General features: G+C 41.9%; 1 protein-coding gene across 2 annotated transcripts in view; it reads left to right on the forward strand.

Moving 5' to 3' along the window:
* The window catches only part of mmp16a (matrix metallopeptidase 16a (membrane-inserted)), a 75,575-nt gene that overhangs the window by 35,351 nt on the left and 24,313 nt on the right, over positions 1 to 15,911 (forward strand). For both annotated transcript variants that reach the window (XM_026179200.2, XM_026179201.2), the window contains one exon: positions 13,492 to 13,653. In XM_026179200.2, coding sequence (XP_026034985.1) covers positions 13,492 to 13,653 — 162 coding nt within the window. The remainder of the gene's footprint in view (positions 1 to 13,491; positions 13,654 to 15,911) is intronic.

Raw genomic sequence — 15,911 nt, forward strand, 5'->3', positions numbered from 1 at the left:
ATTGTTAGCATACAGATATTTGGAAATTAGACTGTGTTTGCTTGTAGCGGGATTCATGTCATTGATTCAACTCTGGAGAAGTTACTCTCATCCGGCCGGTGTTATCGCTTTTTTGCTTCACCCTAAACCCTCTCCTCTTCCTTGCAGCGAGCAGACTCAGACACAGATCATATCGCACCTTTACGTGCAGGGTGTCGTGCCTTAAAAGAGCGCGTGAAGGTTGTTTGACACGGCGCTTTGGTGAGATCGCTTTCCTAGAAGCCTGTGTTTAAAGGGCGTGTCTGCCTCTTGTGCTGCTTTCAAACAAACATTGCTTGATTTCTTTAAACAACTCTGGTTAAAACACCTTAACAATCACCTCTAACAGGGACAAACGGTAAATTGGACATATGCAGCCTGATGATTTGTGTATGATTTGATTAGTGTATCCATCCTGGAGTGCGGCTAGCAATGCTGTTATGTAATTTTACCTTAAAGTGGGATACTGGAGATCTCTTTCTCTCAATTGGTGTTGTTACTATCTCTGCTCTGCTTTGCAAAAACCCCGTGGCCAAAAACAGAGAGAAGTGCTCCTGGAGTTCCTGCAGCTGCTGTACACTCCCCAAATGCCTGGCTTAAGAGCCCGATGGATGGATGAATGGCTGTAAGAGATCGATAGATGCAGGGATAGATGGAGGCATAAGAGAACGGGCTAAAGATGTCATAGGGTACAATCGAAAGGAGAGCGGAGGGTGGATGTGAAAATTATGCCGGGAGGATAAGAGGATTGCGTGAGACATCATGGAAAAATAAATAAATTTAAAAAAGGGGGGGGGGGAGTGCTGGAGGGCAAAGAGGAGAAGATTGGAGGGATTTGGTATGAACACATGATAAGGAGTAAAGAACTAGAACTGGAGATGGAGATGATTAGATTGTCTCTTCAGCAGATCTCAACATGCCGTGACCACATTTGCAAAAGTTGTTTTATTTACTTATTTATTTATTTTTTGACAGTTTTTCCATTTGTGCACCAGGAAAAAAGAAAGATGAGGCAAATAAGCATCAACACTCATCTGTGCTTTATCACGAGGTCATCGTCGTGGGCTGAGGCCGCTGTGTTTTCCTTTGTGGAAAAACCAAAAGCGATTGATGCAGGAACAGATAAGATGTATTCCATTTAGACTTTAAGTCGCAGAGAGGCTGACTGGATTTGAGGGGAAAAAACCAACAAAAAAACCCAGCCTGGCACTAAAGAAACATTTCATCACCTTCACTGCATACCATGACTGTACACAAACACCCAGTTTCACCCGAGGGTGACTTATAAGGCCTGGTATGTCTTCAAGGACCTCCAGCCTTCGCTAATATCAGGGGAAACTATGTAACAACACAGCATGAAGGCTAGACCTACACACAGGAAATGAGAGATTCCAGCGCATTATTATGTTCTTCACCCTTACCCCCCAAAAATGAACCGGAGGTTAGAAAAACACACCCTGGCCAAGGAAAAATACACCAAGAATTTACATTTCCAGGTAGGAGGATTAGAAAATTTGGGGTGTTAGTGGGGCACTTGATAACCGAGTGAAGGTTGGTTGATGGAGTGGACGTCGGGATCGACACATTTGATTGATGGTCTTGGAAGAAAGCTCAGATCCCCGATGACATTCGCCAAAACAGTTTATCATCGACGTCTGGTCCTTGTTATCCAGTGGTGCATTCAAAGCAGATGCCATTTTGGGTTTTTTTTATTTGTTGTTGTTGTTGTTTTTACCAGCTGACGATGAAAGGCGATAGATTTTTAGGCGTCTCCACGGCAGGCAGAGCTGGCATTGTTATGTGCAGCAGCCCCTGTTGAGTCAGGGTACCGTAACGAATAAGAAAACAGAAGAATACACACACACACATAGAAAAAAAAAAGAGATGTTAGAGCAGGTAGAGTACAAGAGAGAGAAAAGGAAGAGTAGTTGAGGAACTGAAGAACATATGGTGTCCTTGCAGGTTTATTTTTAGGCTACTCCTACTGGGTGATGAGGAGGAAGCGGTGCGCTCTGTCTTTTCCACCCCGTTTCTCTTGTTCTCCTGTTCCTCGCTTTCATTCTTGCACTGGCTCTGTCCATTAGGTTCAGTGGGTTTGGCTGGCGTAGCACTTGATGTGTTTCCAAAGCACTGTTATAAAGCTGTTAAAATAGTAATGGCTACAATACAAATCAATCCAACAACAAAAATAAAAAGCAGTTATGATTCAGATATATGGGTGATTGCGTATCCCGAAGCCAGAACCCGAGGAACCCAGTTTATTTGCTTGATTGACTCGCTGATATTTCCTTCTGGCTGTGGCGGCAGAAACATGCTTAATGGGCAGCACTTGCCGGGATTGAAGAGTCATTTTGCCTCGTTGTCCAGACATTAAAATGACAATATATATTTTTCCAAATGGGGAAGTTCTCTGCATGTTGTTTGGACAACGTTTTGGGAAGGTTGGCCTGTCTGCTGTCAGGCTACGGTCTTTCAGTCTGTACGCTCCTATGGTCTTATTTTAGATTTCTTATCGGGTTTTTATTTATTTATTCTTTTTAAGTCTCCTGCAGCATGTTTGGATTTGTCATTCCACTCCAGCAAGTGATGTATTTCTATTTTTCTTCCCTCGTAATTTGGTCTAATTTCCAAAGTGGCGTCTCCTCTGTGTTTTGTGGCTGGCTCAGGTTTGTGATGTCAGGAGCTGGCTCGGGGATTCCTTTGCCTGTTTACTTCAGAGCAGGAAAGGGCGTAAAGTCATTCATTTGATAAATAACTTTGTTAGTTAAAAGTGACATGTAGTGGCTTTCTTCCCTAAAAGCGAAGTGTGAGTTTGACACTCGAAAAAATATTTAAGTCCGAAATGCTGACTTTATGTCCTTAAAACATGCAATAATTTCCAGAATATTTCAGCAAAAATTCCAAAAAACTATTTGAGAATGGAGTGTTTATTGAACCTTTTGTCAAAAAAGAAACAAAATGAAATAGTAATTTGCACATATGAGTTTTAATTTGGTATGTGTGGTAAAGTATTGTGCAGATTATTCAGATTGTTTTAGAGGAGGGTGAAAAATGATGCCGTAGAAGTCTCAGAAAGTCACAAAAACACAAACACTACCGTATCCCATATGATACATTTGGTCTTATAGGGTCAAGGTTTTAACTTTTTTTCCATGTAATTCTGTCATATAAGTACAATCTAAAAAATTACAGCCGTCAGATTAAGGAATCTGATCAAATGAAATGTACATAATTGGTTTACATTCATTTTACACCGAGCATCTTTTCCATAATTATTGATAAATCAAAAAGTTGATTGACCAAATACCCAACACTTAAAATGCTAGGCCTAAAGCAAGTAAACCAGTTCTGACCAACTAATTGATTGAATATCAAATCACTTGACCAATCATTAACACTTAGTGCTGTAGGCCCCACCCCCCAAGGTTGCTTAACTCTGGTTCCTGATGGATCTTCTGCGGAGGCGGGGTAAGCCTGCACAGATTTCCAGCATTTTCTCAGCTGTTTTATTTCTTCTAAATCTGAAATGAAATGAGGTATGATCTGAAACCTGTTCTTCATTTTCTCTCCCTTGAGCAGCTGCTTTTTTTTTTTAAAGGGTCAAATTATTTACCTGGATCTTATTTTACCTCCCGTTCCTGGTTCCAGGCCAAACTCACCGGGTTCCTCCAGAGGTTCCTCGTCCTCCAGAGACGAAACATTGATTAAGCCTTTGGATGCTTTGATTTGTGTCCCACTGACTTCACCGGATAGACTAGAGGCTCGTTGCTGACTAAAACACGGAGCACTGTACGCCGAAGCAAAGGACAGTGGCTTTCACGGTCCATTTCCAGCATGAATCAGAGTCTGTTCTCGTTGGGCTCTGGTGCTCTGCAGTGCATTGTTCAAGTAAACGAGTAAATTAATTGGCAGCATACTCCTGTACTGGAACCAGACGCAGCTCTGAAAGTCTCAGGAAAAAAAAAAGTGTTGTTTCCTCAGGATCGCTAATAATGTGAAATACTGTGAAAGCCATTAACTCGCAAGTGCAATTTGAATTAGCGTTGAAGCCCTAATGGTGTAAAATGACCATTTTAGCCTTTCTCAGCAATATTTAGTTAAATGAAAATTCATCAGTTTATTTTTTTCCTTCTGTATTGTTTTGTTTTGTTAATAGGGGCTGTTTCTTTTTAATTACACAACTTATGTCTGATATTTACAGGATAGTCCAGAAAAGTTCTTTCAAGGTTGTCCCACTCACAAAACTGCACTTCATCATCTGCCAGTTTCTATAAAGAATTGTAATCTTTCCTGTGCCCTTCAGTCTCTGTCTTTGTCCTATCTCCCCTGCTCTCCTGCTGCCGCTCTCTATTTCCCAGATGGAGAAAATAAATGGGGAGATTCAGATGTGGGTTCTTTTTTTCTTACCCGAGGAATAGATCTTTATCTTTTTACTGGAAACACGTGTACTCGTGAATCTCGAGGACATCAAACAGGGCTGTTTGGGCACGTGGTAGGAACTGTATCGATGGCTGGGTTGCTAGGTTTGTGGGAGGACACATGCTGTAAAACAGAAGAACAGAAATGTCCACACACATATACAAACCCAGTGCAGTGGTGCTACATATGAGGCAGTTTGTCTCTTGCATCATGGACGGAATGATTTGACAGTATGGTTTGAAACGGTTGCCTGGGAGCACGATGAATAATATATAACCGAATACATGCATATACACAACACTGTGCGAGGCATATCTGTGAAATGTGATGTAATACATACAGATGAGTATGTTAAAAGAAAAAAGTAAGAGGTTAATGGGGTTTTATGCCCCCGGCTTTGGCTCTCAGGCAACAATAAAGCTGGAAGGAAGTTGGCACTGGGTGAATGTGGCACACAGGAGCTAATAATGCAGCGAAATCTCAAGTTAATTGTCTTGTTTTACAAAAGCGTGTCACTTATATAAGCGGAGTTAAGTGCAGAAAATAACGTTTGCAAATTAAAGCATTTGTCTTCATTTTGTCCAGCCCACTTCTGAATTTAAAGTCAGGCCACCGGAGACATCAATATGACAGAAAGGACTGGGATCCTGTATCTGTTTTAGTCTGACAGATTAATGTACAGCAAGTAATTAAAGAATGCCATGAAAGCTGCACTGCACTGTTACAACCATGGGCTGTAATACAGGCGTTAGATTATGTAGCCACCTCGTCTCTGGATCTTCTTTTTACTAGTTCTTGAATTTGCCAGGTGCAGTATCTTTAGCACACCGAATATTATGTATCTGTTTGAAGAGGAAAAAAAAGCATTCACCGAATAGTTTTTCCACTTTTTCCCAAAGAAAATGAAATAGAAAGACAAAGACAGCAGAGAGATCACCATGTGTTCCTGCCCACTATGGCTGCCACTAGAAATAGACGGCTGCCTACTGACAGCAGGATAAACTTCTACGTGGGTGGCTGTGCTCTCTTCTGCCCCCACACATGAATACGCTCACGCACACACTTAACACTCTCAGAGGCAAACAAATCGCACACCTCGGGAGGCTCGCCCTCCCACAAGTCAGTCAGATGCTGTCATAACCTCATACCCATAATCCTCGGTAAACAAAAAGTGTAAACAAACCTGGCCGGGGTTCGTTTTGTTCTGAAGACACTCTTGAAACAGTACCTCTTGCGTCTGCTCTGATGTGCTGTGCACATTTTCTTTGTATTTTAAGGATGGGAGTAGCCGTGTCGCCATCAGGGTTTCTCAGGGGAGGTTTTTTTGTAATGTGTGGGTATGTTTTAGGATGGCTCGTGCATCAGTGCATCTCAGGCTTTGTTACCAAACTTTTGAAGAAGGTAAAATGCTGCAGCAGGTGAACTGAAAGTGCTGAAGTGTTAGGCCTGACTGAGTTGGAAGGGAGGTGCCAAGCTGAAGTGTAAGGCATTAAATAAATGATGGGGATTTCAGTGTTTGCCACAGAGTTAGTCCTTGTTTGTGGTAATAGTCAGCTGGGTGTACCTTTGCTTTCACAATTGAATTAATCATTTATTATAAACTACATGACAACTTCCTCTCCAGCCAGTTCCTGGTCCTGTGGACGGGCTCCACCGTCTTGACGTGCAACTGTTGATTTAAGACCTTGTTCTGGTCTGCAGCCTCGGTGAGCTCAGCGCTGTGGCACCGGCTCTCCATCTGCCTCAGGTTCTGGATGGAGTGGCCCTCAGCTCGCAGCAGACCTCCAGAGCAGAGCAAGGACTAGTCTCCAGCTGCAGTCCAAGATGGTGGTGCTGGAGTCTGTCCAGCTGCTGGACGACAGCTACAAAACAGTTAGATGACACTGAGGACCACCACAACAGCTACTTGGAAAAAAAGTTAGAAAATGCACTCGGGCATGTGTAAAAGTGTGTAAAATAAGACAAAGAAGAGCGTCAGGTGAATATGCAGAGGGATGGCAAAAGCGACTATTGTGCCTTCTTCTTCTTTAATCAGGAATTGTGATTACCTGCAAGGCTACAAGAAGGGCATGTTTAAAACACTGTAGGCATGCTGATGCAGCCAGTATTTTTCTAGTGTTTTTTAGCTTTATTTCAAATTGCAAAGCGAGGTCTGAAACTTGTTTGCACCATTTTCATGGCTGTTTGCCGCCTGCAGTGTCTATAGGAACAGACCGCCAAAGGATGTGCAAACACACACATGCATACACCATCGCTGCACTTACCATGGCAAATGCATTATTAATGATTAATGATCACAATGAAAATACACACGCATCCCCGTCTCACTCACAGGTGCTGCACAGAGATAAACATGACACGAATAAAAGATGTTTTTCTTTGGCAGCGTTTTTGTTTTTTTCTTCCTCCTTTCAGCTGGTTTATTTATCTTGAGTCCACTGGAACGGCCAATTTTTTGGATCCCTGGCAATGTTCCCAACACCGAATTTCAGTCTGTAGCAGTCTGTAAATAAATAATTACTCTAGTGTACATATGTTGCTCACGTCAGCTGGGCTTTGTTCTCTGACACGCTTGTGAGAATTAAGGGTAATAGATTCAAAAGCACAAGTGTTGCTCAGCCAGGGTGTCTACAACCTAGAGAGAGAGGACAGACAAAGAGAAAGGCTAGACTATAGGAGTGTTTGAATAACTCAACAACACTAACATGGAGGTTAATCAGTTTCCACTGCTCTTTGCAGTGTTTTTTAAATATGAAAGCAGCTCATCTCATCATTACGAACAGTATTCAGATTGTGTTGTGGCTACTTTGGCTACTAAACAGTCTCTTTCTGTTATATAATTGAGTACTGGAAGAGTGGTGTTACATTTTATTTGTAAATTGTACCCACAAGAAACCAGCATGGGGCAAAAGTTTCAGTCTGACGCTTTGAAATCTTGTTTTCAAGTGTTTGTATTTGCAATACTTGTGAGCTGATTTGGTGAAATGCACAGAGTGGCGCACAGCGTGTTTCTGTATTGTCCTGCGAGGGTGTGTTGGAAGTATTGAGGGTGTGAATGTGAAGTGAGCAGAATGCAGCTATTGTATTTTGGCTGCATTCTTCACAATGGTCACTCTGTCAAATCAGGCGCACAGCTCTGGCTTGACAGCCAGCAGAGGTCTGCGTGCCCCAGGCCCTCTGAGCCAGGCACTGAATCACTGGGCTGAGATCCTCTGGCAGCTTGTCAGCACAGCATAGTACTCCTGGACAGCCAGTGCTCTCATTGACTCACACTCGGTTTTACTTTCTCTGCTGCCTCTGTGGACTCGCATTTCTCCAGCTTGGTTCCCTGTCAGGGCTTCTCTTGTTTCCAGTGACGTACTGAGTTGGACAAACAGCATCCTGTGTCGGTATCGTGAACTTCACCCCAGCTGGAGGACAACAGCTGATTTCTGTTTTTTTTCCTCCTTTCAGACAGTAAACTGTACCTGTTCTAGTCAAGCACTTTTTAAAAGGCTAAGGTTTTTTAATAAACCTTATTAGGTTAGCATCTTTAAGGGTCTGCATGACTAGTATTTTGACACAAACGCAATTTTGTTAGTACAGCTACTTGACAATGCGATTGTATCCTCTCTCTACCTTACATGTTCATGAAGGCTGATGACACAGTACACCCTGCATCAGTACCTCATTGGGTCTCCATTGCAGTTGTTGAAAGTATATGTAGCTCTGTTTGAGTCTTTATGGATGGGAGAAATGATTAAATGGTTAAAGTCTTGTCTGATAATGTCACCTTACACATGAAACATGTAGTAACCACTACATCACATAGCTACTGATTTTATTGTAAGAAATTGATAAATAAATAGTTCTAACAATTCTTAGTTAAAGTATAAAGTCATAAACTTATGGGTTAAAATTTAATGGAGAAACATAAAAATGATGGATAAACAATTGAAATAGTCAACTAAAGGTCACGTAACAGCTAGTTGATGGAAATGCATAAATCGTTAGAACACCTAAAGGTGATGCTTAAACTGTTGAATACTAATATATAGTTAAAATTAGCAAATAATTAGCTAAGAATTAATGACTAACGAGCTGAATAAACACATAAACGCATAAACAACAGAAGTAATGAACTGCAACAGCACTGAATAAACAGTTGACACGTTTTGCTAAAATAATGCACAGACAGTTAAAATAATAATAAGCTAAAGTCATGCACAAATAGCTGAACTATTAAAATAGCTAATAATTAACTAACAGTACAGTAGTGCTTAAGGAACTGAAGTAGTTAGCTAAAAGTCATAGCTAAACACTGATGAATAGTTTGACTGTAATGTAAAAACAGTTAAAGTCAGTAGAAAAAAGCAAAGGAACCAGAAGGGATTATGCAGCCAAGAGATGGCAGCTAGGATGAGCTAACGTACGCTTAGCTTCTTTTGTTTAAAACAGTGTTTTTCTTACTTCATAATTGCGCAGGTTCAGTGTCACACTTCCTTGGTTAACTTCTTAGACCTGGACCTACAATTTAGGCTTAGACAAGGCTTTAAAAAAAACTGGTGAGGGCTGCTTTAGGTTCTGCTGAGACTTCCGTATGAAACCAAGGAACCAGTGTCCTTGCTCTTGTTTCTTGTGCTCTGTCAATCCACCAGAGACGCTCCTGAGGTGGCAATTAACATCCTTTTGCATTTACTTTACTGTGCAGTGCTGCTTCTTCGAACACCACTCTTGAAATCATAGTGTCAGCCATTCAGGGCGCTGTGGGAGCTGAACAATAGGAAACATTTGTGATCCCCTGAGACAAAGAGAGTGCTTATGCTTGCTTACACTCGGACGGCACAATAACAGCTGTGTTTTCTAAAGAAAGGGTGGGGGAGTTAGAATTTTGTTCATCTCTGCTGGGTGCCCTCTTCACTGTAATAAAACAAGTGAGAGTTGTAATTGCTTTGTTTGACACCTTTCACTAGCTTGATGTTGATGTGTAGTTAGGAGTCACAGGGGATGCTGTGTTTTTGAAAACTTGGTCCTTTGGTGGCGTTTGGGATTTGTACAGTAAAAAAGAAGCACAAGAATGTGATAACGTGAGAGCTGGGAGGGATAAAGAACAAGGTACACTTACAAGTGGGCTGACTGCTGGTCACCCAGGCTTGTAGCTTACATCAGATGTCATGTATTGAGTGAACCACGGGCACTTAGTTAAGCAGTAAGCAGGCAGGAAGGGTTATGGGCCCCTGGAGGCTTTTGCTGACAACCTGAGCTATTACTGCAATTGAACAGTGGTGACCATAGTGTGTGTTCATCTCCAACCCTACGCAGTCTCTCTGCACTCCTCGCGGTAAGTTCAGGGAGAGCAGGTAGAGGTTTCTGCGTTTTAATCAAAGCCCCTGCTTACTGCACATCCTGTGGGCAAAGATTGTAAATCTCCACTTTCATTCCAATTTCAATTTTTTTAATTTCATTTTTCTTTTCTTTCTCCTCGACCCTCATTAGCAGCAACCTTGACCCTATCCTGAGCAGTGTGGGCAACACTGCAGCTGCCGCTTGATCGTTGCCCACTTAACAGGACAAAAAACCAAAAAACCTGCTGAATCATTTAACACAAGCAGATTTTTATTACTTAAAACTCATTCATGTGCTAAATAAATACTTGTCTTTTTTTGTGCTGAAATCTTGCTCAAATACGCAAACGGCACACATCATAACGATGACTCACCGCACAATGAAAATACAGGACTCAAATCCCCCCAATCCAAAAACTGTGACCCTCTGTGGATTATCGCACAAACCCTGCACAGATTTGTAATGCATTTCATCTCCTGGCATTGTTTTCTTCAACTGCATCCTCTATTTTCTGCGTTATTATTTTGTGTTTGGGGTTGCGATTGGGCCACTGACAGTAGAGCGATGTTATAAATGCCAAGGTCAGAGGTTGGAGTCGTGTAATTCATCATTTTCGTCTTCTGTGATTGAACGAATACTGGAGCACTCTTACACGATAGTACACTGTCCCGAACCTTATCGTTTTCCTCGCCTCAGGTTTTTTCTATTTCTTTTTATCATCCTTCTCCCCCCAGTTTCCCTCATGTAGCTATCACTCCAAACGCCCTTTCTCCTTGGTTTACTTCACCTTTTTTATCTCTCTATGTATCCACTATATCAAATCTTTGTCTCCCCCCCTCTGTTTCCCCATTCTATAACTTTTTCTCTCACCTTCATCTCGCTTGGTTTCCCTCCTTGTGCACTGCTCTTTGTTTCTTTCATCTGGCTCCATCCTCTTCATCTACCCACGTCTGTCTAGGTGTCACCATTTTCTCTCTGGGCTCTCTGTAACTTCCAGCTGATAATTAGCCAGGCGGTACAAACTGCCTTAGCTTTGTTTGTGGCCCCGGGGTCGACAGGACATCCCCATCTAACACAACGTGACTTACATAAGCAGCCGAGTCAAAGCGACGACACTGACCTCAGAGGGACCCGGGAGGCAGGAAGGCTGACTCAAGATTGAGCGATGGAACGAGATGGAGACGGAAAACGACAGAGACAGTTCTTCACTTAAGTCGTGCAACTGATGACCTGAGCATCTGTAGTGTCAGAACTCGTTGTGCAATAGCTCTCATATACTGTATTTCTCAATAAAACAGTCTATGATATATATATATATATATATATATATATATATATATATATATATATATATATATATATATATATACATACATACATACTGGGACAACTTACTACAGTCAATATTTTTTACTTTGTGACTGCCTAGTCTGTGAAAAGTTCCACATAAATAAACCTTTACTTGTTTACTAATAACCTTCTGGGTACTAAGGATCAGGTACGATGAGGTGACAGAGATCTGGTGTAAATGTAGTCGCATTAATATTACATATACAGTCAATAATTCCACTTTACTCACATATGATGTCAAAACGTGCTACACACATTTTTTTAACACTCCTCTGAGCTTCAAGTCTTTTTTGGTAAGAAAAGAAAAAGAGGTCAGTGAGTCAGTGAGTGCTGATGCGGTCAGTGAGTTATTAATATGATTTATGAAGTCAGAAATGATGCCAGTTAGTGTGGGTAAATCAAGCAAGCACGTGTACAGCTACACTAAGATCAAAATCTCTTCACAGACCACCATCACATTTGTGTGCTGTAACTCTACCGGCTATTTTCATAGAATTAATTTGATTTTTTCATTTTTTTTTAGACTTAATTGTTCACTCTTACCCTTCTGCTTCCGCTGCTATCCCAGGAAACAACTCGGGCGGGGGGTGGAAGATCTTCAGCTGCAGAGCTGGCTCGCCCGATTTCCTCCTCAAATAATTCCTGAATCACTTAGCTGTATCTCTCTCCTCTTTATCTCCTTTCTTTCTCTCTGCCTCTCTTTATTTGCTATAAACCACATCTTCAGACACTTGTTCAATATTACAAGCTTGCATAAATTTTGCCTCAATTTCTACACTTCTCTAACTTTTACAAGCCATCTATTTTCATTGGACGACTTGGACTGAAACCCGAAGCTGTTTCAGCGAAAACCTGGGTATTAACGCAAGAGCTTTCCATCACGCCTATAAAGACCTGCTGACATTTATACAGTCAAATATCATTCATGAGGTCCCAATTAACCCGTTTCTCTGTTGTAGCCTTGTCCGTAAATTCCTAAGTATCGCACTGTACCTGCGATGAAGAGATCTAAATCTCAGTCTCTGTATCTGCTGATGCGTTATTCATGTGACAGATTTGCAGCAGATAAGTGCCTCACTTTCATAGGAACACCAATGAATAAGTGATGCTTATCCCCACTGAGTCTTGTTGCGATAAGGGGGGAGAAGAAAAAAAAAGCAAAGGTAAAACTGAAGAGAGATGGCAGCTTGGAGAGTGCAAAAGAAACCCCCCTCAAAACACATTAAATCCTTTTTGTTTTTTTCTTCCAGCCATTTTCTTCCACTAATCCAGGTTAGCATCGCAGGACGAGAGGCAGGGCACACCCTGGCCAGTCTGTCGCAGGGTTAACACAGACAGACAAGCTCAATTTAGAGTCACGAGTTGGCCTAACCCCATCTTTGTCTTTGGACTGTGGGAAGAAGCCAGAGTATCCAGAGCATACCCTTTTTGCTGCGAGGTGATGGTGCTCACCCCATATTTTTTTGTTTTTGACCAGTTTGACTCTAAACTCCAGCCGACCTTTGTCTAACTGCTATTACATTTTCATGCATAACGGTAAACCATAACTTTTTGTGTCTGACAGCTAGGAAAAAAAGCTTTCCTTTGAAGTTCAGCAATAACATATTGCAGCGTAAGACGTCTCATTGGAATCAGGTTAATAGTTTCCCACAGACAGCCCGTGTATAGCCACAAATAATAGAAGACGTAGCAGTCTAACCCTAATTGTATGATGATGAGCTTCTTTATGGGTCAGATTCAAAACGCTGGCAGAACATCAGAGAGGAGGATGAGGAGGACTGGTTTTTGTTGTTGTTTTGGTTGCCAGTGACGTAAGTTGAGGAATAGGAGGCTTTCAATCCCAAATATCTCAGCTTTAATACAGCTAGGGTTGGGCTGGGGTTTGGCTGTTAGCCACAGAGAGTTTCTGAGTCGAGAGGTCAAGAACCCAGTGTAGTCTTCAGCTTACCGCAGCTAGAGACTAATTACAGTTCGCAGGGTTGCCTGTGCTCTTTGAAGTGCACTTGTATTTATTACACGTGTATGTGTACGAGCCTGTGTTTCTGTCTGAAGATGGACTGATTAGGAGCGCAGATGGTGGATTATCTGTGCTCATGCATAGACCCTTATATATGTATGGATGCATATTGTAAGACACAGTCAGCTTTTCCCCTGTAGGGCTGCTGCTTATTTAAACACGACTGTACAAACTTTCAAAACTTGGCCTTATTTTGAGGGAACCTCTCTGGCACTAGAACAGGTGGACCATGACAAGCCACAATAACCCGGGGCTGACAACGTTTTCTCTTTTCTTTTTCTTTCCGAATTCGCTTGTTTTCGTTTACGTCCAACAGCACTGACAGAGCTGCTCTCTCCTTCACTCTCTCTTCGTGTTTCTAGGTAACGATTTGTTCCTGGTAGCCGTCCATGAGCTTGGTCACGCACTGGGCCTCGAACACTCCAACGACCCCACAGCTATCATGGCTCCTTTCTATCAGTACATGGACACGGATGACTTCAAACTACCAATGGATGACCTGCTAGGCATCCAGAAAATTTATGGTAAGCCTTCCTTTTTTTCTTTTTTTTATTTAAATTCAGCAATTTGTTAAGCAAACGCAGGACACAGCCAAGTATTAGAGTTTATCAGTGTGGTCTGAGGAGTTAGTCTTCAGGCTTTAGCTGTCATACAAGCAAGCCAATAACATACTAAGCATTCATAGTCATCTTCCTGTGACATATCAAGTCAGTAGACCATGTAAGAGCTCAACTATAAGTACACTGCCCAACACACCTAACCATATGAAGCTGGCATAGCTAAAGTAAGTCATCTTCCTTCACCTGGAGCTCTTGTTTTCTGCGTTATTGTAACAAACTTTCACAGTTACAGAAATAAGATTAAGACCAAGATTCAAATTAAGGCTCAAATACTTAAATTGAATTCAATTAAGACCTACATTTCCGATCATACTTCATCATCAGAGCGCCTACAGCACGCATCCCTCATCGACACACATTTGGAGTTGACAGACGCTGATTGCACAGTGCTTTGTCTTCTCATAAAGCTGATATAGCTCTGGGGCGGCAGTGTGAAATTCAATTTGACGGCAAAGGATTTATGGAAGCACCCACAGAGTTTGCTTCTTCGGTTTTTTCACTCGTAGTTGAATTAGTAGATTGCAGTGACAAAAATCAGTTATCAGTCTGGATACTTGTAATGATAATTCAGACGAGGCTGGCTTGTGGAGGCGGAAGCCTTAATGTTTAAATGTGTTATCGGGAGTGCCGATGCTGTCGTCTCAACCTCAGCTTGACATCTAAGTTCGGAAACGACTCGTTGGCGAATGACAGCATCGTTCCTTACTGCTGTCGACACTGTACACCAGTCACACTCTGCTGAATGGCTGCATGCGCGCACACACATAGAACCTGCCATCTGCTTACATGGTCAGGGCACGTCCCTCTGGGAGTGACAGACCTGGGCAAGCGATCAAATCTCTCTTCATCCCTCTCGTGTTTTATTCCTCTGCATTGCCCCTCCCTCCCTCTCCTCTGTGTCGTACCAAGAGTTGAAGGGCAGGACGACTGATGACAGCTCTGCTCTCAGCTTCGTACCCCCCACCCCCCTCGCAGTAATTGGCCTCCATTTTTTTTCCACATGCCAGTGCCGGTGCTAGATGTGGTACTAAACAGGAGAAGAGGTGGGAGGTACACAGCTTACATCGAGTACAAGGTGATGCACTTAAGGTTGAGTAGGAAAAAAGTGCGACTTGGTTCTGTGTGAAGGTGAAGCGGTATAAGGAGATGTGAAGGAAATGCGAGTGAATTGGCGTTCATTTACAGCTGTTGGCTTGCAGTCTGGGAGAGTCGGGCACAATCATACGAGGAACTGTGGGAAGCTAAGAGCTGCTGAGGATCAGTTGACCTCTAGAGTTTTTGGACGTTTTGGCTTTGCTGCTTCTGTTTATTCCTTCAACTCTTTGAACCGTAGTCACAAAAAACACTGTAAAGTGCATTCGATATGTATTGACTTATGTGAATAAAAAGTTTGGCAGCTTGAAACTGTAAAGAATGAAGTACAGATCACATTCAAACCTATAGATGTGGCATTTCTGTCATGTAATCTTTTTTTCTTCCTGGACAAATCCAAATGTTCCCACTGGGCTTTGAACTTAATGACTTCCTGCGTTCTCAGAGCCCACTTCCTTTTTACAGAAGCAGCAGAGCTCAGGCACCATGATGTCGATGACTGGGATGACAGAAACAAAAATCATTAATGTTATTCAGGCCATAATTGTATTGAAATTCAGCTGAAGCCCTCAAACAGTAAACATGATTTAAAAGTTGGGCTGGAGTTTATATTTTTAGGACCTTTTAAAGAAAACAAAATGAGCTAAATCTAATTTTACATAAATAACTAAAGGGTAAATCTGCCTTAAACTTCTAAATGGCCGGATGCCCAACAAGAGCTGCATTAAATTTTAAAAGTCTCACATGTCTTATCTTTTAGGCCTCGTTAAATCTTTGTTTGATATTTTTCCTTTTAAACCATGACCATTAGCCTGTGTCATAATTCCATTATGAACAATAAAACACTCCAATATTGATATTCTCATTTTCTGTATATGTTCACTCTTTGCACATTTATATCTTTAACCACACTAGCATGCTAAAAACAGGCGTCAGCATATCCACATTGCTAGTTGGTATGTCCACATAGATTGGCTAACATATCAGTAGTGACCCTGGAGTCAGCTACAGCAATAACACTATCCTTTACTACTCCACCATGACTGTCACGTAATACTTCTGAAGTTTCT

Source organism: Astatotilapia calliptera, chromosome 9 (genome assembly GCF_964374335.1).
Source record: "Astatotilapia calliptera chromosome 9, fAstCal68.1, whole genome shotgun sequence".
Lineage (NCBI taxonomy): Eukaryota > Metazoa > Chordata > Actinopteri > Cichliformes > Cichlidae > Astatotilapia > Astatotilapia calliptera.